Genomic DNA, 27,663 nt, shown 5'->3' on the forward strand with positions numbered 1-27,663 from the left:
ATTCTCTGTTTTTTCCGTGCGGTCATTCGAAACGAGCAAACTCGCGATCGCGTTGTAAAAATAACATCCGACTCGATCAACGATTCATCTTTAAAAGAGTACATCGGTGATCCAGGTTTCAATTATTTTCCAATAGCGATTCACCGCGTCGCTTAACCGTATTTCGATCCACAGGATATGCGAGAGGCGAGGCATAAAATATCTGGAAAGAGACATTTTCATGGAATTACTAGTTCTAGCGTTAGACTGCATTTATCATGTTCGATAAATTCTGAAGAATTCTATTCTCCGCGAACGAATATATACGTTAAAGTGGAAATATGGTGCTCATTGTCGGTTGAATCGAAGATTCGCTTAAAAGAGTCCCCTCTATCATACACGATAAGCTCGTCATACGAGTTCTATTCTTCGCGAGTGAAGACTACGTGGTGCTCGCCGCCAATTGAATCCACAATATACTCTACGAGCGTATTTACCACCGGGGACAAATTCATGGCTCGATTCTCTGAGAGAGAGAGAGAGAGAGAGAGAGAGAGAGAGAGAGAGCATTAAATTGAAAGTGCTATCTCTGAATTTTTATCCAACTTCGCAAGTTCGTCTATAACCGACGACACCTTAGACGAAGTCTACGCTTGGAAAACGACGTTGCCAATTGAATTTTAATCTTGCTCTGAATATTGGTCCATCAAGCTCAATGAATTCATCACACGGTGCTTCGCAAAGGAAAATTGCACCGGTGATGGTACTGCCGAGCGAACTCGAGTCTTACGCTAAAAAGTTGACGTATCGATCACGATCAATTTATGCAGTGATTCGTGCAGTGGACAAAAATGTTAACTCGAGGTAGACAAAATTTGTGTTGAAGATTTTATCGTATGCAATTGGAGATCAAGACTGTCTTGGTCAAATGCGCCGTCTATTGAAGAGATGATTGATTCAGACATTGTGATGCTCACTGCTGGCTACATTCTCTAGGGACACGTTGTAGATACACTTGTTAGACATTTTTATTCTACGCGTGTTGCACCTGTCAGGTTTAATGTACATACTCATTGTCTAATTTTATCCTAGTGGGGATTACGATTTTGCTCGACAAATGCAACGTTTGTTCTTCGAAAATAGGGGTTAATCCAGAAATTCTGATACTCGCTGTCAGCTAAATCCTCTAGTAACACGTTGCACCTGTCGAGTACACTAAACTTATCACGCAAGTTTATCCTACGCAATTGGGAATCACGATTGTCCTTGACAAATACGGTTGTTCTTTGAGAATGAGGATTAATCCATAAATTGTGTGATGCTCACTGTCAGCTAAATCCTCTAGCATCATCATGCTCATTGTCCACTTTTGTGCGATTATACTTGACAAATGCAACGTTTGTTCTTCGAAAATAGGGATTAATCCAAGAATTGTGATAATCACCGACAACTAAATCCTCTAGAAACACCTTGCACCTATCGAGTACATTAAACTTATCACACAATTTTATCCTACGCAGTTGGGAATCACGATTGTTCTCGACAAAATACGTTTGTTCCTTGAGAATGAGGATTAATCCACAAATTATGATGCTCACTGTCAGCTAAATCCTCTAGGATCATCATGCTCATTCTCCACTTTTGTGCGATTATACTTGACAAATGCAACGTTTGTTCTTCCAAAATAGGGATTAATCCAGGATACACTTAATCGTGATACTCACTGACAGCTAAATCCTCTAGGAACACCTTGCATCTATCGAATCACGATCGTCCTCGACAAATGCAACGTTGGTTCTTCGAAAATAGAGATTAATCCAGAAATTGTGATACTCACTGCGAGGTAAATCCTCTAGGATCGCGTCTATCGAGAGTCCACTAAACTCATCACCCAATTTGATCGCGTGTGGAATGATGACTGCGGCGTTTGTTCTCGAAAGATGGGGTTTAATCGAGGAATTGCGATACTCACTGCCAGCTAAATCCTCCGGTGATGCCTTCCCGTAGTCGGTCCTTCAGGCTGCGCTGTCTAGAGGGCAGAATACTGCCGACAGTGTCCTCGGTCCTGACCGGTGGCGGTTGTTCATTTCCGCCGCCGGCAGCACCGCCAGCTCCGCCGCCGGAAAACAATGCCATGTTCCTTCGCCGGTGATCCTAGAGCGTCCGGTTACCACGTGGACCACCGATCGTTCCGATTGTCCGCGACTGAGGGTCCGGGCACACTCTAGGTCGCGTGTCGTGCGAGCATCATTCGGGATCACTCGCGAAACACACGACCGACTAGCAACTCGCAACTCGCGGCTGGCTCGTCGATCTGCACACGCGCCACTTCCGGTCGACGGGATCGCGCGCGCAAACCTAACTCATTCGAGACCGATGAATTAGTCAGACAAGATCGGAAACCGATCACGTCCTTTCCCCAGAACTCGATCGTGACCAGCTAATTTGGGGGTGGAACATCTCGAAGCTGTCAACGATTCGTTTCAATACAATGCTTTTAAAACGTCTAATTGTTTTCAGAAGTGTTAGACTGATGCATATGAAATGCTAATCGAAATGCTATGAAACGTACTATGTATTACAGTCTACAGGTTTATTCTAGGTACTGTCAGTCTCATAATTAGACTGCGGATTTTATGCATTTATGACAAAAATGGACACGTTCGGTTTAAAGCAGTGGACGAATCACGAAGATTTAAGGACATTAGTTTATTCGTTTCAGCTAAATGAGACAATTAAAAGACGAAGAAATTTCTGTTTGGCTCCTGTGTCTTGCAATCAATGCAAACATTTTATATTTTGAATAAGTCTTTCATAAATGAACTTTTCTATTTGAGCTTATAACGAAACTTGAAAGAATGCGTTTTGTACATTCATATGAGTTAAGTACGTGCTGGAAATTTCATCGAAATTGATTAAATGGTGTGTGAGTTATGAACGGTTCAAAAGTTTTTCCACGATTTTCAGTCTATTTTTGCCGTTTCATAGGAGTCGCGTCTGTTTAATGTTACTGTTCGAAGTCGGACATTTCATATGCAACAATCTAGTAGATATAATATCCAAGAATTACGTCATTTCGTTCTAGCTAGTCGGCATTTATACGTTTATATTGTGATATGAAAAATATCAACACGGAATAAACGGACATTCTGATTTCTTAATATATTGTTTCGCGAAACAATAAGGCTGATTCTGACACTCTCGTAGACTCAGGTCGCAAACTGCGGTGCATTTCATGGAATATTTGACTAGGTTCGGAAGACGTGCACCATTGTAACATCAAAAGCGAAGTCTAATTGCAATCATGATCTCAGCCCTGCCTTGCGACTATTCTGGAGACTACCATAAATTATTCTACTGCTCACTGCGTATTCCGTCGCGTTCTACATGGAATTTCTATTCCTTGCTGCGCCGGTAGAATGATCTATTCACATTTACGACGTTCGATTGTTCGCCAATTAAACTGCTACAATTTTGAAAAGCCGAAAATACTTGTGTAATTCTCCAGCGAGCATGATTCAAGGTTAAATACCGCATGTTTGCACAGTTGATGCAGAAGATACACGCGACTGGTAGAACGTTTTACTCCCGAGGATGACTCTCTGTTCGGAATGATGATAAAATCATCGACAAAAAGTAAGGGGAACCGTTTAAGAAATTCTTTACAGCGACTTCACCGGTACAATGTAAACATCGTGTAAACGATCGCGTAATTAAAGCGTTAAGTGCTTTAACGCGAGGTGAAATCTTGCATTCGATTAATCGATAACGTAAATTTAACCTTCGTCACGCATTATTTATAAACCGATGGTCACCACACTTCTTACTATCGGTGTTGTTGCACCAGCACTGGACTCCGATGCAAAATCGAAATTCTCGATAGCGTCGCCAAATTTCTTCGATTACGATTCTCCCGAAACGATGCACTCTATCTAACGAACGGGGCCACTTTGCATTCCGAAGATTTCAGATTGTTCGACGAACGTGAAGTGCGCGGTAGGTTGCGCGAAACTGGTCTCGGTTATCTCGACGAAAAAAGAAGAGTTCAACACCGGAGCTACTGATAACATAACCAAACACAGCCACCCGGAAATCGATCGCAGACGGTTCTAATCGCTCTCTGTGTCAGTGCGCACGCTACGATTCGAGCTGATTTTCTAGGACCGTTCAGCCGACGCCTCGTTGAGGCTCGTTAAAACGTACGACGATCGATCATAACCGGCTTCGTTCTAGCGCGAGAGTAACATCCAACAGTGCACCACGGTATTCAAATCTATCTACGCTTACAAATAGTCTCGCTGTAGCAACAATTATAAATAGAAGACGTTCAAATTTTCGTGACAAACTTCAAGAAACGTGGCTATCACGATTGTTCGACGCAAAGTGTTTCTAAAACCGAATTTTAAACAAAATTTTAAAAAAAAAACAGACCAGTATCGTGCGCGTAAGACCGCAAGCGAAAACTGCTATGGCGATTGCACACCTGTCTGTTTCTCCGAGTAGCGTTTCACCTCGCAGCGTGACGGATCAGACTCGTTCACTGCTCAGCACTTGTATACGCGATGCGCCTAAATTAGTTTTTACTTCAAAGAAGTTTAATGAACGTGTTTGATCTGCGAAGGTTATTCGATTCTGAAATAATGTTCCTAAAAATATTTTGCCTTACAAGTTTGATGAAAAATGACTCACGGAGAACGCTGCAGCTTCGATGACAAATATTTAGTTTGCGTGTCGAAATGGCTATTTTTGAATAGAACGACTCGAGTGGTTCTCTGACAACAAAGTGTGCAACGACTCCGCGTAGACAGCAGCTGGTCGTAGCAGCGATAAGTCTGGAGCGATAGAATCGACCTTAACAACCTCAGTTAAATTTCATTACGTTGTTCGGGCCATAGCGCGTCGCTCAAGGTTGCAGCATGCGATTTTAATTGTGCAAAAACGAGCGCTGTCGCCGTGATCGTTGCTCGACTTGTCTGATCAGTCGATCCTGCAAATTCTTCCTTTTCCTCGCGCAAGCGACAAAATAGAATAGAATCCTTTGCAAGTAGAACAGTTCGTTGAGTGCTCTTCAAAATCATACTATCCTCTTTATTTTTCTCAATTATTAAACAGTTAGCTTCTATTCAGGATAATAAATTGATTCATTATTTTTTCAGATAACAATGTCGTTAATCAAGATTTATTCATTTACGTGACATAACACGGTTAGACGACGTACAAATTGAACTTTACTGGAAAATTTGAACTGCATTAGAAAATTAAATTTCATTGAAAATACTGGGAAGATGTTAGTTTTGTTCAGCGTTTGTTCATTTTTTCCTCATTCCACTGACACGTCGACAAATTAAAAAATGTAATGTTTCAATATAAACAAAGTAGTTGACAATGATAAAACGTAGTCGAGCGAGTTAATATTCGTGAAACTCGTTGTTCCGATTTACAAACGACAAGCGGTGTTCCCCACTTGGTTCTATACGAAATAAATATGCCTTTGTCGAAAGAAAATCCATCTCGAAAGGGTCACATTCGGTGACCCCGTTACGCGGTAATTACCTCCGCGGAAAACTCAATTAACGGGATAAAAAAAATACACAGCGAGAGCAGTTGCAAAAAATATATATAAAAGAAACTTTTTAAAAATCACGCTTATATTAAAATGCACTAAAAAAAAGAAAATTATTTTTTTTAGGCACTAGTGACTATAAATAAAAGCGTGGAGCGCTAAACTATATTGACGTAATCTTCGTGGGCGCTCCACGCTTTTATTTATAGTCACTAATGTCTAAAAAAATTATTTTCTCCGTTTTAGAAGTGCATTTTATTATAAGCGTGGTTTTTAAAGTTTTTTTATATATATTTTTCTATTTTCTACTTTTTAGTCTTTTTTAAATGGAACGCAAGATATAGTAATACTGGTATGAAATAGTAAGGTATGTGTGGAAATACGCGAGATATAATGAAGGGATGACTCCGAGAGACGACGTCTCTTGATGGAGTCCGAAATTGTCCGAAATGGAACAGAATGAGGCGGAGTGGGAACGCGTAGTGGAGTAGGGAGCGCTGCCGCGCGGAGTGGGGATCGCTGAACGCGATGACGTACTACCGAGCGTCGCGCGACGAGGTGTGACGGTTAATATTAAAATTTTTTTTCTCCTGAACGCACAGTTTTCTTAAAATTTGTTTTTTAATATTGCATTGTCATCCAGTTCTGAGCTATGTTTAAAGTTTCAAGTCTCTAGCTCATCGGGAAGTGGTTTAAAATTCGATTACAAGATTTGACGCATACAACGACAACTCGGCAAGCTAATATAAGCGTGGTAAAAATATGTCAGGCATTCGGTGCAAGAGTGACCTGGCATTTCCATGTGTATTCGTGTTTGCCAGAGTTTCGTCGATGGCGACCGATGAAGGAACCGAGCCTGTCCCGAACGGTTCGACGAAAAGAAATCGTGGACATTAAAGGAGAAATTAGTTGAAACGAACGGGGATCGTGCACTGACGGAAAATTCGTCGAGTCCCGCGGTGGTTCGAAGGGTGTTGGCAAGGCTAAGGTCGCTGGCAAGGTCAGGGACTCCGTAGTCCCGATTCTCGTCGAGTGGAGAACGCCAGCCTACGCCTCCGTGTCGAAAGCCTCCCAGTATTGATCCCGTTTTCGCCCGGCAAACTCGACCAATCCCAGCTGGCACATCGCATGGTAACCAACACGCTCCGACACATCTTCCAGAAGAACCGACGCGCCGCGCCGATCCGACCCGAATCAACCCGACACACAAATCCGCGCGCCAGTTTGGCCTCGGGCCTGGCCTGAACCCGACGGAAAATTTCGTGACAACCACTAATTAACGCTGCGATTACCAGGCCACGCCATTTACCCTGTCGAATGATTTTCTATCACGCAACTGCGTCCCCGAAATTCCCACCTGGCGACTCAATCCCGTCGAATTGTTCCACTCTATCGACACTTCGTTAACCCAATGCACTGCAATTTATTTACAGCCAATAAATGCCTGCGCATATCAAATTTTATTTTTCGTCGTCCCACGTTAACAAGTTATTTTACTGTTCATAAATAATAGAATCGTGTGTATTGCTATCGGGATTTGAAAATTGAAACTGGCACTAACCCTTGTGTAATCAACCAAAATATATAGATTATTTAAAACCTTCCTGTATTTAACATGTTTGCACAAATTCTCATTATAAGACTAAATTAATATATTAGCGAGTAAAGAATGGACATTCAGATAAATTTTGTAATATTTTTTAGGGGAACATTAACAAATTGTTGAAAGAAATACACTAAATGGGTACTCGGGTACCCGATTGACGACAAAATGAAAATCGCCTGTATCGATTTCAAGAGATAGAAACCAAATTGGATGTTATTTTTTTCCTTAATGATTTTAATAGAGGAGAAATAATATATTGACATCTTCAGTTTTTAAAATTTTCCAACAATTTTAAATTCATCTACTCAATTTTGCTATAAATCCGAAGTCTGGTGAAAACATTTGACAAAAAAGAGCGAGTGAGGGTTAATAATGAAATTCAAGACTTCGGGGGAAGATGCGATTAGGTGAGAATTATGGTGGGGGAGAGAGGAGAGAGTTAATAGAAAAGCATGGGCGTCTTCCTAAAGCTGCAACGCCTACAGACTTAGCTCAAGGAAAAATAAACCCATAAATCTTCCCTACGTCTTCCCAATCCTTGGTGTTGCGTGATGTCTCGCAAAGTTCAAGAAGTTGTGACGTCGCTGAACCCAGGAGACGTCGTCGTAATGTTTGCAATGTCGCGAAACTCCTACAACGCGGACAAAAAATTAATCGTATGAAATAAAATTGTCTGGAAATCTGTCCCGACCGATCAACAGGATTTCGTACATCTTCGAGTACAGAGGTTCGGACTAGATTCTACAGAAACTATAGCCGAAGATATGGCCTCACCTTCACCCAGAAGTCGGCCATATTGGCCGAACCTTTGTCGAAAGATACCGCGTAGTCACGTGTCCTTTGATCTCCGTTGAATGCTCAGCTTTTCCCGTCTCTTTTGAAGCACCGCCGAGCGTGCTCGTTAATTAGACGCGAATTCATGAAGTTCACCAGTTGCTGGGGTGTTAAGGAGGACGCCAGCACAAAGCCGGGTCCTCGATGTTCAAACAGGGCCCCGGGATTTTTGACAATTACCGATAGACAACCTTGTTTCGTCCTCCTTTCAACGTGCGCACTTGACTTCAGAATTTTCAGGATATCGGGCGACGGTTTTCGAATCTCATTGTAACCAACTAGACACGCGTCACAACTCACGGATATCATCCGCTTGTTAAAATCATCCCTGACACGTTGACTGCCACTGTCGGTCATACGAGGTTTAATTAAAAAATACGCGGAATTTGCAAATTTCCCGGGCTGTATAAGTTCGATTGCTACAATATCTTTTTGTTTCGTCGGTACAGTTGTCCTTAACGTATGTTGGCATAGGTGGCCATTAGGGTGGACATAAGTGTATTATTATATGTATATCTGAAGGGGAGTACTTTGAAGGAGACAAAATTAGTATCGATGAACAAATCAAGATTTTTTGAGAAAAACTAAAATTCCGCGTATCTTTTTACCAAACCTCGAATGTGCTAAAAGTTAATTGTGTTCACGATACGGGACTTGTACGATCTACAAGAGTTCAAGAAGTAAGGTGGTAAGCTGAGAGTCTTCAGTTTTTACCTCAATGACTATTATGGTGAGATGACAAGAAGGTTCGTGGCAGCAGTGTCGCCAGATGAGAGGAGGTAACACGAATTGAGGGGAAAAGTTGCGTCACGTGACCATAGAAAGGGAAGGTAGAGTCGTAGAGTGGTGACACAAGTCTTGCCCCGGGGACCTCCTTGTCATCTCACCACAGTACTTTGATTTTCTGGAATTTTTTTCGAGAGATTGTTTAACAGTAAACGTGCTAAAACATATTGGATTAGTTGCAATACTCCTAGCAAAAGTGTACCTGTATTTCTTCGAATATCGGAGGAAGGGTTCAAGGACAACAATCATTCGAAGACAGCACACTCTCGAATGGTAAAAGCGGTCGAACGGCTGTTCGTATGGCCAGACAGCGGCTGTCTTCGCGGCTTATTTGTAATTCATGATATCACAGGATGCTACGAGCCCTTTCTTCGGCGTATTCTTGTATGTTTAAACAGGGTCGGATACGAATCGATTCAAATCGCTCGCAGTGGCGCGGGTACAGCGATTAGTTATGTGTGTCAGGGAAATGTCGCAGCGCAAGAGACGACGTGCTTTCCCAAATCGATCGGAAAAAGTCAATCGATAATTGTCAAGGCTTTTTCGCGAGTCGACCGCCATCGACGCGACGAGATCGAAATGTCCCATGCGGGCTTCGACCGTTCTGCGCGGACTGGTACCATCGGATCGATTCTAATGAGCGCTCTTCGAGGCGTCCTTCGTCACGCTGAGATTTCGTACGCCAGATACATGATGTCAGGGATGAAAGAATCATTCCAGAGTTCTTTCCGGTCGCAAGGGACATTACCCGAACGGCTCCCTATGGTCCCGATGGAACCGACACGGGGTACAAAACTTGGAAAAATATTTGACACGCTCTTCGCTTAAAGGATCAAAAGAAACTTTACATTTGCAGTTGCAGACCGCGCTTGGTCTGGAAAGGTTTTGTGTTGCAGTAAAATCTTTCATGTAAACAGATTCTTAAAATAATATTTGTTTTAAATATTTGTAGTGGACTTTTCTCTTTAGATATTTGCATCCAACATTTCGAATTTGCTTGCTAGATAACCTGAAGAAATTTGTTTCTATAACACTGAAATATTTGTTAGACAAGCAAAAGAACAGAGCAACAGAAAAGCAAAAAAGAGTTCGAGAAGATTGCCTTATAATTTTCTTCTAATAATAAAAAATTGCATAGTTTATTTGCCCCACACTCTCGTTACAAGCGCCTCCGTAGACCCGCTTACGCAAACACGTAACGAGGGAACGTGATAATTGTTACCGTCTCTTGCGCCGACTGAATTATATGGAACTGGTTCTATAATTCCACCGTTTACATAGACAATTTTCCAATTATCTCAGTCAACGTATACACAAACGTCTATAAATGTTAGCTACGTTAACTGGATCGGTTTCCGGAAGTTAAACATCCATTCCCTTATTGAGTCATTATTGTATCACGACGTAGTCGCTGAGGAAGTTAATTAATAATTAATGACGACGGAGGAAAAAGCAGCCTTCGAGCCAATCAATTGATTGTCGCGGATGATGTAATGATAAACAAAGGTTTCAAATAACGGATCTTTTTCTTCTCGTTCGTGGACTTTTCCAGCCCTATTGAAAACAATTTCAAATATATTTACGACTCCGTTATACTTCTTCTTTCGTTTCGTGATGAATTTTTCGCCTCCATTTCGTTTCATACAAAATAATATTAAAAAGTTTGCATTCGCTGAACAACTGAAGTGGAGATCCAACATTCTACAAGATTCCTACATGATAAATGCACTTACAGGGTGTTTAAAAAAATTCTATGAGACTTATTTACCGTTCACTATTTTAAAAGATGTTCAACCTCGTCCATGAATCACTTAGCAGCGATAGTGAACGTAAATAAGCTGATCTGACTGGAATTACATTCATTGGATGAGTCATTCTGAATGATTACCGCTGATATCAAAATTTCTGTAACTTACAGCAATTAATTTGTTGCTATCGGTGATCATCTCACCAGCGTGATTAATGTACTGTCAGTCTGTTTTTCTTTTGTGTGTGTTCAGCGTGTTGGTGAGAAACTTTACAAGCTCTTTCTCGCACGATGCCTCGGACACGAAAATGAATGTACATATTCATTTTTTTGTATTTCTTATTGCGAGTTACAAGTCAATATCTCTTTTCAATCGAAAGTAACAGTTCTGAAGAAAGTAACAGTTCTTAATTTTCCTTGGGGCCTCGTGGCACTATAAACGAGTTATTACTTGAATTCAATTTCAGATCCACAAAAAGTGGGGCAATTCTACGAATATTTTATAATACGCATAGTCAACGGTAGAAAATCTAATTTTTATGATGCGACGCATTTGTATACGGCACACCGATGTGTTCGAAGCATTTTTAAAGAAAACCTTCTTCTCACTGTAATCAAATTATCGTGAAATATTAACTTGAAAATAAAGTTTTTAACTTTTTATTAACACTAGGTTTACGGAGCTCTAGAAATAACTATTTCACATTATTTGAAAAACACAGCAAGTATGTGTCTATCCAAATTTTTGGCCATTTTTTCAATAATAAATACCTAAAGAAATAAATTTGGTAAATAATTTCTCAAATAATTCCGAATAATCGCAAATTAAGAATATTAAAACCCGTCATTTTGACGGGTCGCGTAAACCTAGTGAAAAATAATGATTGAGGAACCATAATTCGTTATTCGAATAATGCCCAACCCTGCCGGACACCATACTGAAGACGTTCATCGAACAAGGCGACCCTGCCGACGACGCTACCAATGTTAACAACTGTGTTGCAGTATGCAAGAGATTCGAACGGCCACGATGACGTTCCTCGTGTCGTGCTCCGCGATTCATAGTTGCATTAACGAGGTCGATACATCACGGCGAGGTTATCTGGAAAATTATAGTGTCGCGTATTGGCGGTTTGCATTCCGCGACGCGAATCGCAAGAAACGCGTCCGCGGCATCGCGGGAATCCGGCATCGAGCGTGCAAAACAATTTTTATCGATCGCTGCCAACCCGCTCTGGAACTACAACTTTTCCGCTCCTCCTGCGAACCCCTTCGAGATCATTTTAACCCACCCACTATCAGGTATTACTAGCGGCGTCTAATACTTCGTTGCTATGAATAATAACGACCTCGTCACAAATGACCTTGTCATAAATTAAAATTTGATACGGTTGAAAATAATGTACCGGCATCCGTAACACTAAAACTACCGAGCAAAATGACAAGGCTCTATTTATTTAGATTTTGTGCAATTTTTATCAAAATATGTGTTTGGATAAAGTCGAATCAGTTTACATATAAGCAACTTGATAATTTCAATAATTGTAAGGTGAAAAATATGAACCCGGTTATTTGACCAGCAGTGGTAGGTTTAGTGTTGTCGTTTCCAGGATTACAAGGGTGCGGCGTGATGCGCCTTCTCATTTCTGGATAATGCAAAGATGGGATTTTTCAGTAGTCAAAAGCGCTGGATAAAGTTCAATGTAGGCCGCAATCGCCCTCAAAGGTCCTATTTTTACGTTTACGAGGCGTAATTTGCATTATTCGGCAGCATGTAGCTACCGCAGCTTTATGCTTCCGAATAATGCAAATTACTCCTCGTAAACGTAAAAATGGGACTTTTGACGATCTTTTATCTAGCGCTTTTGAGAAGACGCATCCCGCACACTTGCAATCCTGGAAACAAGAGACTATCTCCTTAAATCATTGTGGTCTCTTTACTGTTTCAAATACTCATTTTTCCAGAAATACATCAAAACCGCAGTTCAGTAAATACGAAGGCTGTTATCAAGACGCGAGATGGCGGTGAACGTGTTGATGGCGAGAGGGAAGCTTTCAGAGGGTCCGACAATGGGGGAACGTGAGGGATGTCTTTCAAACAGTGGTACAATATAAACCAGCAGGTGCGGCCCAGGTAACTCGGCCTCCCTTGCACCAAGGACGCGACGGTTGATTGATGGAGCAAATATTAGCTCGTGAAACTACCCCGCGCCTTGGCCCAATCCTCCCACACAAGCCTGCAATCAACCCTGCGCTCCACGTTCTCGCGAAACAATCACTTTTCTCTGCCATTTTTCTATCTCTCCATCGTGACTGGATCAAGTCGTTAGGCCAAACGAAGAATAACTGCGGCGCTCAATGAGAACAAATTACGAAGAGGATCAACCCCGGGCAAACGAACAGTTGGAACTTTTATTAACCAACTCTTTATTACCTAGGTACAGTAAAAGAACTTTCTGCTAGAAAAGTTTGTCAACACGTTGACAGGTGCGAACTGACTATATCGGCGGTCGGCTTAGCAACTTTCAATGTCGCCTAGGATGTCATTTATCTGCAACGACAGCGGGATTAAGCCCCGTGACATATTAGTAGATAACGAATATGATGCATTTGAGACAAAAATGAGTAGATGTAATTGAAAATAGAAGAATTTGAGAATAATGTTATATTATTTTCATCCCACTAAAAATATTACAAACAGACATACTAGTAGACAGCGGATTTTATGCATTTATGACAAAAATGAGTAGTTGTGATTTAAAATAGCAAACACATTAGAAGAATGTAAGAATACTGTTACATTATTTCATTATAACATTCATTAGTATAACACTTTACAAATAATAATGAAGGAATATCGTTATACAAAGTTAAATTAATATGAACGGTAGACACTAAATCCTAATCTTACATTTATTCCACCAAACATGTTAAGAAAGAAAATAAATTTCCATTTCACTCCAGTTTGTTGCAATCTCGGTAGAAAATTTTTATATTGCATAAAGATCCGCTGTCTACATATCTGTGGTTGTTAGGAAGAACGCCGCATGTCACATACTTTCATTTTCGAGATACATATTGCCGCTTAAAGTTTCGATCACTAATACCTTTCCATAGGACATCGGTTCAATTTCATTATGTTTCTGAGCCTTCCAAATTTATTCTCATGACTTTTTTTTCTGGTAAATACGTAAATCCTATACTATAATGCTCGATCAAGAGGATAGACTCCTTTTTCCGGGATTCGCCTTCTCATCTCTCCGTAACACAAACACGGGGTTTTTCAGTAGTCAAAAAAGCTAGATAAAAGATCGATCTAGGTCGCTATCTCCCTCAAAAGTCCTATTTTTTCGTCTGAGAGGCGTAATTTACATTACACGTAATGCATTCCACTATTCTGCCATATTAAAATTTAATTGTGATAATAGGTAATTTATTATATGAATGATATATAAGGGGGTAGTTTTGTAATCACTCTAATGACGATTGGTAGTATTTAAATATAATTATTCGCTTTGAAATGAAACTTTCTAAAATAATATAAATTAATATAATTATTCTATTAAAGGAAATTATAGATCCAATTGATGAAATAATATTTCAACAATAATATGCATCGGAATAATCTGAATATCGCCGAGGCATGCCTATTAAGACTAGAAAATTGTTGGGGAAAAAGGTTAAATTTACTCCTGTAAATATTATAATAAATTGAATATTTAATATTTTTTGTTTAGGGTTAATCCAGTAAAAATAGGGTATATGTGGATTAAACTAGCATTAATTGCAAAGACTGCTCCTATAGATAATACGTAATGTAAGTGTCCAATTACATAATAAGTATCGTGGAGTCGATTGAGCAATTTGATAATATAATAGTAAATAGGAAAATAAATCCACAAGGGATCAGATAATGAAAGGATTTAAATAAATTTTTAAGGGAGATAGCGCCCTAGATCAATCTTCTATCTGGCGTTTTATCGAGAAATGAGAAGGCAAATCTCGTACCTTTGCAATCCTGGAAATTTTTTGAAATTGTGACATGCAGCAACTACAGATATTAGGTTGTTGTCCAGAAATAGCCGACTGTGCGTCGGGTCTCAAGTGAAACGAAGTTGCCCGAATAAAACAGCTGGTGGGCCGTTCCGGTTCCGCGCGCGTTGCATCAGGGTCGAACGATTATGGTCGGCGGGGTTGTTTACTGGCTACTTAGAGGTTGGAGACGGTCATGGGGCGCAGCAGTGACGGCTGGCCAATCGTATCGGTGAGACAAGAATTTCGGGCTGGTAACCAGAGCCGGTGGTAGTATCTGTGCAATTGCAGGAGACTGATTGTGGCGACCTAGTTCCCGAGACAATCGAACAATGCCGTCGGTGTCGGCGGGGTTGGTTCGACTCGGGAGGATCGGGCCGACCGAGGAGAATGGGGGGCAAGGTGGAACCACTGCTTTCGCTGTTCTAGGTGACGTCAAGGTCGTTGTATCGGGACTCGTAACAAGTTGCCTCCACCTTTTTCTCCGAGCCGAGCCACCACTTCGTGCACCTATACCACCTACTCCCCCGGAGGGTGGATTTACACCAAATTTGGAGCACGAGTGCAACCCGCACTCGCTCACCCCCACAGCCCTCGATCGTCGCAATTAACGAGGTTAAGGGGGATACAGGTGGAAAGTATCGAATTATTCTGACAGACTATTTACTCCCCAGCTCGCCGATCGACTGCACGATTCATGAACCCGGACGTGATCCCTCGTGTTTGGAAACCGGAATTTACGGAATGATAGAAGTGCAACGATATAACTGACCGTCGAATCAGCTGGAACACCGACCAGCACAGTCGACACTGTAGACATGTGGAATGAAATAGTTTGCGAAAATTCAAACGCGTTTCTTGGAGACCCCTTCAACCCCTTGCCCTATATCGTGTCAGACTCGTGATGAAGATTCTGAACAGGATCTAATAAATATATGTATGCCATTAATTTTCTTTAAACTTGATTTGCAAATTTGAGATGTAATTTTTCTGGTTTTTCCGTAAATGACACCGTAAAATAAATCGTAGGGCAAGGGGTTGATCCCGCGACGAGTAGAATATGATGCAAAACAAAGACCTTGAACCTCAAGGTCGCAAATATTGAATACAAAGCGTACAAATTTCAGTCAAACGAGTTTTTTTAAGCTACAATTTATTATCTTGGTATTTGATACTTCATACCTATAGGTTTCTCTGGAACTTCACGCGACCGCAGCGGTAAAATAATCCAGCTGGCTATTATTACTTCATGAAACGCAGTTCGGCTTCTCGACAATCATTATACGAAGTTAATTCGGTCGATGTTTATGATGTGGACGTGTTGTAAAAACAATTTTAAAAGTATGTCTAATATTTATTTAATATTCGTGTGCAAGATGTTTAATAAAAAAATTGTCCAATATTATTAAATATTATCAAAAGTCTGTTAGACTATGGTTGCACCCGGAAGCAAACTATTTTACCACGTTTTTATTAGCTTGCTTTTTTGTCTGTCTGTTTGCCTGTCTGCTCGGCACAAATTTTGCAATTGATTTTTCTGTTTGGAACGCTACCACGAGACTCGCTTCTGTCCCGATACGTGCTACTCGGTAGGCGTGCGCGTCTTTTTCCGCTCAGATATTGAATCAATCACCGATTCAGTAAAGGTAATTGAAAGGGGGAAACTTAATGGAGCACTGCGATAAGAGACCGGGATAAATAAAACGCGGACATCCCCGCTGAATAGCTGCCCATTTCACCGCGGGACAACGATGTTGTGAAAAATACGCGGTTTCTGCGTTCGGAAATCGTTTGTTTTCGTACCTCGAACGAATCGCTTGTCTCTCTCGCACATAACTGCGATTTTAAAAATCACTTGTTCCAAGCTTTCTATTCTAAAAAACGGAAAACACTCGTTCCTTGTTTTAAAAAGAAACTATTTTCGGTATCAAACACTGCTCTTTCAAATGTAGAAATCACTCGTTTGCTCTTCAACTCTTGATTGTCATTTGGAAAGTGACATTTTGCAACATGTCTCTAATTCACTTTTTTTATCAAGACATATTCTGTGATGTTCGAACGACATTTACAATTTTTTACGGTTCAATGTTATTGATCCACTTAGCGTGACAACGGAGATTCGTGGATGAGATGTGACAACCGAGGGTTAAAAAATAAACTTTTCGTACAGTTTAGAAGATTCTCCGTTTCGCGAATCACTCGTTCACAGGGCGATGAAATAGCTCACTTTGCGTCGTGAAAATCGCGAGTTTTCCGTCCCGCACGTCACCCATGTTTCACAGTTTCCACAGTGATCTACTGTTGTCGCGTGCTGACCTCGCAGGCGGGCATCGGTGCTATCGAAGGAGTTAGGTCGGTAGCACGTGGCTCATATTGGATTACAGTGAATCCTCTTACGATACCGAAGCAGCCAAGGTTGCTCCGCGACCTTTTGCCACGACGACAAATCGAAAGGAGTAAGCCGTCTGCGGAATTTGTCCACCGGAATCGCGTTACAATAAACACCGCGCACTTTCACGGATGGTAGTATGTATACTTTCGCGGGAATCTAATCAAGCCGGGACGTCAGAGATCGTTGACGAAATGTCAGAGCTTCTACCTACGATGTCCCGATCAGTGATGAAAACCAATATTCAATCATTTCGGAGTGCAGTACATAGTATACAAATACAGAACTGGGAGACGAGCGTCGAGGACACGAGAAAAAGAAAGCGTCTTCTAAGGTTATTTATTTTTATGAATAAAATTAGCTTTAGAAACCTTTTCTGTGAGAAAGACTTACTAAGTTATTGAATAAATCAATGTATAAATATCTAAATTATATCTTTGAATTTTAAAATGAAAACGCTACGAACTTCCGTTCCGAAAATTAATCGCTCGATTTCGGACTCCAAACAAAATAGTTCAGATTAGACGAAGCAAACTCGCGACTTCTACTTTTACAGAAATTTGAATTTTCATGCAAACAATTTGTTCGTGCGCTCGACGGTCCGCGAAATGCTCCCGTTAAATGGAACGCATTGTAGATGAAGCTCTCGTTACACCGGCGATGAACCGAGTCTGGATAAAGACGTTCCGAACCGTTGCGGAATCACGTAAACCGTGGCTGCCCTACTTCGCGCTAATGATACATTGTAGAAAGTTTAAACTAACATAAACCGCGGTGGGAAACGCGTCGCGACAGCCACGCTACAGACATCGCGGCTACGTTTGGCGTCCAGGTGTTTTCGATCATCGAACTACCGGCAAGTGGTCGGACAGTTATGATTTATGTACACCGGCTGTTTCGTAATTTAACCCTCGCACCCTTTCTTAGGTCGTGTCACCACATCAGGGACGCGATCTAATACGAGTTGATAATAAACAAGATTCAGTAACAATAATATGTACTGTAATATTTTTGATAGGAGGACGTAAAACCACGCCCACTATACATAAACCATTTAAGCTATTTAGTCTTTTAATCTCATTGAAGAAGATTAAAATACAAAATGAATACCACTCGCAATTAAGTTCTGGAAACAAAATACAGTAGTAATAATACTGAAATATTTGTTACGAGCATTACATTAGGTATCAGCTAACGCTGCCGAAATCGAGATCAGTGAAACCACGCCCATTATACACAAACCGTCCAATCTATTTAGTCGTTTAGTCTCGCTAAACGAGATTACACTATAAAACGTACACCACTAGCAATTAAGTTCTGCAAACAAACTACAATAGTAATAATACTGAAATATTTGTTACGAGCATTAGGCATCGGTTAGCCTTGTCGAAATCGAGAACAGTGAAACCACGCGCACTATACACGAACCATTTAAGCTATTTACTCTTTTATTCTCACTAAAGAAAATTACATTACACAATGAATACCACTCGCAATTAAGTTCTGGAAACAAAATACAATAGTAATAATACTTAAGTATTCGTTCCGAGCATTACATTAGACATCGGTTAGGCCCGTCGAAATCGAGAGCAGTGAAACCACGCCCACTGTACACACCGTCCCAATCTATTTAGTCTTTCAGTCTCACTAAAGAAGATTAAATTACAAAATGAATACCACTTGCAAATAAATTATGGAAACAAAATACAGTAATAATAATGCTATCATGTTTGTCATTAGCATTACATTAGGCATTGGTGTAGATTGCTCTTCGGGGTATGGGAGACCGGGGCAAGTATCAAGCCTGTATCAACAGGAGCAGGTTAATACAATGTAATTATCTGACAATGTGTATGTGTAGCAGAGCTATGGCTAGATATTTGTGGTTTGTTAGTTAACTGTTGGAATTTCCGATTGTATACATATGTATGCAGAAAGTGGATATCCGTGTTGGCTTTTCAATCCGTCAGGAGATATGTATTATGCAAACTGTATTCTGTCTAGACAGCGGATTTCATGCATTTATGACAAAAAATGAGTAGGTGTAATTTACAGCGGTAAAAACATTAGAAGAATTTCAAAATACTGTTATATTGTTCTCAAATCGGACATTTCACATGAAACGCGACCTAATAATTCTATAGTTGTAAGGAAAAACGCCGCGTGTTATAATTTCAAAAAAATCGAGTTTATGCATTAATTGAGTATTAGAGTATAAGATTTGCGTATTTACCAGAATGAAAGTCATGAAAACAAATTCGAAAGGCTCAAAAAAATAATGCAATTTTACCAATGTCCGGTGTGAAAAATTGGTGATCAAAATTTTAAGAATATCTCATAAATTGTCTAAAATTGACAGCTCTGAATAGGAATACGATTAAACCGGACGGTTTCGACTCGAACCATTATTCCGATAAAAAAGCTAATCGCATAAACATTGGGTAGATAGTTATTAGCGTCACTCGAGTGGCCCTATTCTACGATCCGCTGTTATCGGAGACTCGCTAGGCAAGAAAATGCTAAGTAGACCGTACGCTAACAAGCGCGTCAGGGATTACGGGTTTCCTCTTCCCGGTAGACTCGCGTCCGCGGAAAGCTCTCTGTGCGACGTATTTCGAGGAACGTGGGTCCTTTGTGTCGAGAGAGTCGCGGAGAAAGCCGCCGCCGCTACCAACCCCTCTCCGCATCGAGAGATTATACGTATAAAAGATTTTGAGTGGTCACGCTGACCCAGTTCCAGGGACAAGTAGGTTTACCGAAGCTTTCGATCCGGCAGCTTGTAACCACCGTGTATGTACCTCGATCTTTTCCTTCTGCTTCGGCGGCGACGTCTAAGTAGAGAACCCACCCGTTTCTACCTTTTCTGGCAAAATGGCATCTCCGCGGCTCGCTACAACGCTGTCTTCAAAGTCGGGATTGCCGCACTCGCCTCGAGTCCTCGGAAATAGAGGATTTCGGGGACGGACGCCGTACATTTACCGGTCCGATAAATGGAGCTGTTGAAAGCAATAATGGAAACCTCGGATCCGGAAAATAGCAATCCCAGACTCGAGAAATACAAATTTTCTCCGAGAATAAGTATCAGGTCTGTTTCCCACAATCCTTCGAATTTCCCGATCCTGTTTCCTTCAACCTAAAATTGTTGTTCGTTCGATCCTGGTTCATTTCTCAATCGTTTCTCTACCAAATGTGATCCCTAAGAAAAAATAATTATCCTGTAAATGCACGGAACAACGGTCTCTGTCTTATTCGATTTTTTAAACTTTGATTTGTCAGCCGGAAAATTGTCGAAGAGCAGTGATCATTGTCCCAGTCCCATACTGAAGCACAGGGGCTTCGAAACAAGTTTCATGTTTCACAGGCGTTTTCAGGATCTTGAGACTTCATTACGATATTCGTTTTTGTCTTGCGGCCGGAGAGGGAGGGTCGAAATTATTCAGACGGCGTGGATGTATAATTTGAAGAGTGACGCGCGGTCCTTGATAGAAAGAGAGGCTAGAGGGGGAGGTATAACAGGTTGAGGAAAAAAGAGAGAGGGGAGTCCGATTCCACGGGCGAAGTGGGACGCGTTAATGAATTTCCTTATCAAATCGCGGCCTCGTCGTGCCACGAGCCGCTATTATTATCTCTGCCATCGATCAATACGACGTGCGGCCGTATTGCAGGACGACTTGCAAATAACGCGAAAACGTTTCTGCGCAGGACGTGCGAGATACTTGTGTTTCCATCGACGCCTGTTTCGATTGGCACCGTTGCTGATTCGAAGCCGCACCACGATTGCGTTAACCGAACACGTGGCGTGGGCTCGATCGTTGAACCGCCGCACAGTGCGGTGCAGTGGTGCGCTTTGGTGCCAAAAAGCGGCACGAAATCTACAAACACGGGACTGTCCAACAAATTTGCTGGAAAGCATGTTGAAAATGATAAAATTCACAGCTTAGAATGATAATAGAAAATACGAAATGATTAACCATTTTGGGCTTTTGAAAAGTCTGAAAAATTCCAAAGTGGGTTATTGTACCCTCTAATTTAGTGTGATAACATTTATTTGAAAAAATTGGTCAGTTGAAATATGAAACAGTAAAAGATTTTAATAATTCAAGAATGTTGTAAGGTTGCTTTTGATGTAACAAAGTCGATAAGGGATGAAATCAATGTTTGTTATTCCAGCTTCCCACAATCAATGTAAGACAGTCTAGTGATAAGATTTTAAACAAATTGCAGTGAATCTCATTCGACGGAAAATTATCGACGGCGAATCCGGAATTCGGTGACCCGTAACGAGGTTAATTATAAATGAGTAAATGCGTAAAAATAGAAGAAGGCTTTGGTTCACAGAATATCGTAAAAAAGAATCGAAAATCTCTCCGAGGAGCGTTCCTTTGTCATCCGCTCCCGGCCGCGACGGAAGATCATCCCCCGGACGCTATTAATAGTGTTACGTTCGCGGCGGCGAGAACGACAGTCGATGATCGCGGGCCCCTAAGCTAATATCCGCGCAAATAAACCCGTCAGCCTGGAGAAGCTAGTTAAATGTCTCGAGGATTATCCTTCGAAGACTCAATTAGGATTAAAGGGGAGAACGGCGGACGAATAATTGCAGCGCAAGTGTCTCGCTCATCGCCCCGTTGCTTCCCGTTCCTCCAGTCGGTTCGCTAATAACTTTTCGAATTTTCCCCTTCCTTTAACGAACCAGGAAAAAAGTCGAGTTCACTTAATCGCGATAACGCTTCTCTTACAGGCCAAACGAATTTTCTCTGCGCACTTATCCCACCCCTGTCGAAACAGAAACTGTATCTAGTTTACTAGAAGAGAGGCAACACTGTTCTACACTCCCCGTTCTACGTCTTCTGGGAAAGAAAATGTCTATCTATTGAATTTCGTTCTCGAAAAAAATAAAATAAGTTGGACAGCACTTTAATTCGACATACAGTGAAGTCTTGATCTAAGCGTCGCACACGCGGAGTCACAAAAAAATAGTAGAGCTACGTGAAGACTTCACTGTACATCGTTTCGTCTAGAAAATGGGTTTTTAAATTACCAGCAGGTTTTGCTGGAACACAGGAAAATAGATAAAAACGAGACCAAGCAGTAACAACAAAATTCGTCTGCTACGTTCGCCACGAATAAACTGAATTACAACGTTGGAAGCTTCAAAGGACGCGGTCTCAATTTTAATCGAGGATCCTCTCAAGCAAATAAGAATTCCATAATCAGCAAAAACCGACAAAACACACACGGAAGAGGAAACAGAAACGTAATGAAAATCGAAGCGAAGCCGGTAATGAACAGCAGAATATTCTCGCCCGGCGAGAAAGAATACAAATGTTTGCCAGACCGAGCGCCCGGTGTTGCGCGGAATTCGTAATGGCCGCCGTCGAACCAGAATCGATCGACCGATCGTGTTCGAAGCGTTTTAATCGCGGGCGTTTCTCTTAATTGTTGTGAATCGACGAATAATTTTTTCACGAGTGCGTGGAATTGTTCAGCATCTCGCTGTCGAGGAAATTTCATTAACGGGAAACACAGGGCGACGCGCGAAATCCGCGGACAAAACGAACAACCGTCGCCATTCGAACGCGGATCCATCGCGATTTGATTGCCTCCGATCAACGCGGATCAAGTTTATCGCCGTGGATTTTATGGACGAGCGTGGCACTCAGATTGCTTAGAAATTATTGCGAGCTCGAAGTTGCAAGTAGCACGATCGAGCAATGAACAGCCGCGGTCGATTTATTTTATACTGGTCTGCCCGTTTTTGCAGTTAGAAAATTTTGACCGTAAAACTCAAGGTTGACATTTCTGCACTGACTTGTTTTTACAAATTTCCACCGATTCAGAGGTGTAGTATCGCACCTGTGCTGTGGTGAGATGACAAGAAGGTCCCCGAAGTACAGCTTGTCAAATCTAGCTGCGCGGTTGACCAAAACTTAGGCATGCGCAGAAAAAGACAAAGATCGCACTCGACGAGAGAAGGATGCAACATTTGAACGGTAAGGTACACACCTCGTCAAAAGTGCGTACTGTCCATTATTTCTTACAGCAGTAAACATACAAACAACTGTTTGTATGATTGTGTGAATACACTTGTGTCACTTTACTTTTTAACTGAACTGTCGCCACGTGCATCGTTTGACAGGTGACGATCAGTTCTCTATCGTTGTGAAGTTCCGCCTATTTATCACTGCGCAGCGGGGTCATTTCCCCTTGCGGGGGACATTCAGCCGCACAGCTAGATTTGGCAAGCTGTAAGACTTGTGTCTCCCCACTCCCCATCACGTGACACGTTTCCCCTCAATTCGTGCTCCTCCTCTCATCTGCCGACACTGCTGCCAGGGACCTTCTTGTCATCTCACCTCACATACATTAATGCAGGGGTTTCCAACCCCTGGGAGGCGCGGACTATTGCCAGGGGAGGCGCCAAAAGTTTTTTTGCGCCAGTATTTTTTTGTAATATAGTTATTATTATTTAAAACGTGTCTATATTATTATATCTATTAAAAGATAGGGAGGCGCGGAAAAACATTTTTTTAGGGTGGCGTAGTAGCATAAAGGTTAGAGACCGATGCATTAATATTATCAGAAACTACAACAAAAGAAAAACGAATTAAAATGAATAAAATATTTCAAATAAAATTCCCACGGTTTCGAAAATCCTACAAATAAAACACAATGTATAAACGCTAGATGGGAAGACAGGTGATCAAATTCTGTCCCCGGGCCCCAGACACTGCACACCGAGTATACATAGATCTAAATTTGTGCATTATTCACTGCCAAAGAGGATGTAATTTCTCCTCGGTTTGAAAATTGGCTCTGTCTCGCCGGACACCGCGGTGATTGAAGTCGTCTCCTCGCGCTCGGTGGATTGTGTCGATATTTCATCCTCAACGGTGGGAAAAGTCTCCGAGTCCGAGGCGTGGGCTTCGCCCGTTGAAAAATCGAGGGCAGGAGTTTGTTCTCGCAGGCCGAGGAACAGGATTGCGAGGAGATCCTCCGGAAAATTGCGGTTTCCGCGCAATCCCAGGGAACAAACAGCGACAAAGTCTCGGTCATTTCCGGGACCGCGTGCATTTTGTTGCGGTTTTCGTTACGTTTACCCGCGCCATGCCGTGCCGCGCTGCGCCGCACTACCCTAATGGAATTCCTGCTCGAAGGAAAGCTGGAATCGCTGCGAAAACCTCGTTTGTTTAATCACCGCAATTAATGCCGCTCCACGGCTCGCTACGATTAATCGGTGTTCAACCTGGTTCGACGACTGACGCTCGCTCGCAATTATTCGAACTCTATCCCATCGGATATTCAAATTTTAATGCTCATTTTTATTGTCGTCTTCCTTCTTTTTACACACCTTCTGCCCTTTGCGAGAGAACGCGTGAGATGTAATGATATGGAAATGGATATTGGAACGACCCGGGTTTACGACGGGCAATTAGTTCGACGAAGAACAGTCGTCCATTGAAATACGGCGCTGGAAAGCATTACCGCATCGCTTCGATGCCGAGTAGGTTATTGCTCGCGTCCCTTCCGGCGTTAGCACCTCAAAGTTAATTGAAACGAAATTTACTGTGTCGGTAATCCATCTTATTCGATGCTGCTATCGCTGTCTCTAACCGATTGTGCATCTTCTTCTTCCGCTACAATCGACGTATCTGTTTCTCTCTAGTATTTTCGTTTTTCACCGTAGTTCAAGTATTTTCTGCTTGTTTAACATCTGACTCCTGTGTGGATGTGCTCTAACTATTTTAAACCTGCCCGTGATCAATGTGATCATCCTTCTTTATTCTCTTATTTCGTTGTAAAAATTATAGGGACTTAACGTCATGTTTTAAGAGAGGTAGAGTTGAAAACACAAAGTTGGTCCTCATGGCCAGTAGAAGAGGATTGAAAAAAAAATTGTTCTCTTGACCTTGTTTTTCTCAAACTATGTTCTTCTCAAACTACAGTTAGGAGCAAAACTGATCAGCCTTTTTACCACTTTTGATCGTTTATAACTCGTAAGAACCAATTAATTAATTTCAATGAAATTTTCGGAGCGTATATAATTTATACAAATTGACCACACATTTTATAAATTTTCATTATTGGCGCATATTCATATTGGCACATTTATAAGAAAGTAATAGAGATCGATTTTAGTCACTATTTTAGATGCTTAAGTAACTTAAGTAAGTGTCCGGATACTTTTAAGCGGTAGCGTAATTTCTTGACACCTTGTACAGTGGTGGTTTCACCGCCGAAGGTAATAACACATTTTTTCCTAGTTTCTGAATGTAAAGTTGTACCAATAAAAATGTTATTAGTCAATTTTCCAGCTTTACACGATAGAATCCCCCTTTAAGCATCCTCTTTCATTGTGCGAACTTTTTCCCGGTGGTGCAGTTTCTCCGAGTCTTTCTGTCCCGTCCCGGCACTTGATACGCAATGCCCGATCGTTTCGCCTCGATTCGAGATTCCCCGGTCCCCCGTGTCGCGTTCCCGATCGCAAGACAAGACAGAAGGATCAAGTAAATGCCGGCTCGCAGGAAGCGAGCTCGCGTTCGTGGAACTATAAAGGGGATCGCAAGGGGGTTGTCGATCCTGAAGAACAGACGGCGACGATCCGCAGGGGCGGGCGGAAAGAGAAAGAGTTTTATCGCTTTTCAATCCAGCCGCGGGTTAAGTGCGTCGGGAGAAACCTCTCTCCTCGAACACTCTCACGGCTCTGTTGGAATCCTGCCAGCCAGGGATAATAACCTTCACCCTCGGCCGACGACGACCGAGCACTTTGCATTAACGTCGAATTAAAACTGTACGCCAAGTTTCGGACATTCTGTCGTTCCGACGACTTCGTCGCTCCTCCCATTTATGTACTTCGAACTTTTCGTCGCGGCGTACCACTGCTCTGCTTCTCCATCTCCTTCTTCTTTCACTTTTTTCACCCTCGCCGTATTTCCTCTAAAATGAGCTTCGATCCTCGCGAAATTATATTTACTTGGGGCCTTGATTGACCTTTCATTGCCTCGCAGCAGCTTTGCTGATGTTTGCGAAATGTTTGTCCGTTCGAGGTAAAAGCAGCTAGACGGCACGAAAAAACATATAACGACACGCGGCTAACAAAATTATACTTTTACGGTGAATTTATCATATCTTTTTTCATTAAAAAATCGCTGAAGGAATTATTTTTATAATCATCATAAACTTAAACGTGCGTTTATTGTGGGCAAGATAGAACCGACAAACAAGTAATTAAAGCTATATCAAAAATTCATCTGTATGAAGAAGGCGCAGCTAAATTAATTACAAACAATAATTATAACGTAAAACGCATCATTATTTTGGAAAAAATTCATTTTACACATCAGCTAGCAGCGATCATTCCATAATTTTGAAAGGTCCACGGCTGAAGAGTTTTTAATGGATCCTTCAACAGTAGCAGCAATTTCAATTGCGACCAACAAGTCGCCGCCATCAACGTCATTTAAGAATCTCGTTTCAGCTTATAATGTAAATGACCATTTCTAAGCTTCCTTTTGGTACAGCAAAACCACTGAAAATCCTATTAATAGGATTCCGGTAGGTAAAGCGGTAAGGAACGTAAATTATTTAGCTGAATGAATTTCATCTCTGCGACGACAGTGAAATAATGTGATGCAATAAGAACACTTGTTGCTGTATTACTCGAAAGCGAATTATTACCTAATTGTTCGTAGAGTTGTGCGATCGACAGCGCCTCAGCAAAGCTCCGATTGGAAAAGAGAAGGGAAATAACAATTTATCGTAACGTCATTTGAATCCGATGTCTTCGCGGGTATGAAAGGAATATAGGTTTCCCATAATAGCGTTTGGCAACGAACATCTGGTCGCGGAAGGAAAGGGAGTCCTTTCTGTAACGACATTCCCATTCGATTGGAGTTTCAACATTGAAGCGAAGAAACGAATTTATTTGAACACTTAATAACAATGAAGATGAAAGCACTTCTGGTAAAGCGGAGAGTAACGAGCCTCGAATGTGCATCAAGAATTTTTCATTAATTAATCGTTTTGTACACAGGAATATGATATCTTTCAATTACAGTGAATAAATACTGTGGTTCTACTATTTCTTTGCGACTATTTAACCCTTGTGTGGTCAACCAAAATTTATAGATTATTTAAAACCTTTCTGTATTTAACATGTTTGCACAAATTCTCATTATAAGACTATAAATTAGTATATTAGCGAGTAAAGAATGGACATTCAGAGAAATTTTGTAATATTTCTTAGAGGAACAATCACAGATTGTTGAAAGAAATACAATAAATGGGTACCCAGGTGCCCAGACCAGAATTAAACCACTAAATCAAGTTCAAATTATATCGTGTTTACAGTCATTTTAACCAGAAAAATTTCACAAACAGGGTAGCGAAACAATGAGAACATTAAGGCAGTATGAAGATTAACGTGTCTACAAGAACCTCCAAAAATATGTCTGAAAAAATAAAAACAAATAAAAAGAATTAAAATTAAGAATCAATCTTGCAGTTATAAGAAGGGACCGCCGTTAAAATGAAAAATACGTCTAACGAGGCGAAGATGCACAAGCTCGAGCAAAAATAAAAAAATATTTCAAATTCTGTTCCGCGTCGCCGGACAAAAATTTCTGATTAATTGAGACGAAAGGATAAGAAGCATTGAACAATCGTACTTAAAAGCAGAATCAAGCTTGTGTTCTATTCAGTGGCTTTCAGGCACGAGAGACACCAGT

General features: G+C 41.3%; 1 protein-coding gene and 1 long non-coding RNA gene across 6 annotated transcripts in view; both read right to left on the minus strand.

The window, feature by feature from the left end:
- Positions 1 to 1,952, minus strand: part of LOC143210789 (uncharacterized) — a 47,179-nt gene extending 45,227 nt beyond the window's left edge. The window contains exon 1 of the long non-coding RNA XR_013009340.1: positions 1,817 to 1,952. This is a non-coding gene — a long non-coding RNA (uncharacterized LOC143210789). The remainder of the gene's footprint in view (positions 1 to 1,816) is intronic.
- Mtd (TLD domain-containing protein mustard) overlaps positions 1 to 27,663 on the minus strand; it is a 253,295-nt gene that overhangs the window by 195,346 nt on the left and 30,286 nt on the right. Inside the window, exon 2 of one of the 5 annotated variants that reach the window (XM_076427937.1) lies at positions 1,952 to 2,337. The exons of 2 other annotated variants lie outside the window; for them this stretch is intronic. In XM_076427937.1, coding sequence (XP_076284052.1) covers positions 1,952 to 2,115 — 164 coding nt within the window. In that variant the 5' untranslated portion in view covers positions 2,116 to 2,337. Of the gene's footprint in view, positions 1 to 1,951; positions 5,694 to 27,663 lie in introns of those variants that run through there. 2 more of the 5 variants (XM_076427938.1, XM_076427936.1) reach the window with 2 other exon arrangements.

The sequence above is a fragment of the Lasioglossum baleicum genome, chromosome 7 (genome assembly GCF_051020765.1).
Source record: "Lasioglossum baleicum chromosome 7, iyLasBale1, whole genome shotgun sequence".
Lineage (NCBI taxonomy): Eukaryota > Metazoa > Arthropoda > Insecta > Hymenoptera > Halictidae > Lasioglossum > Lasioglossum baleicum.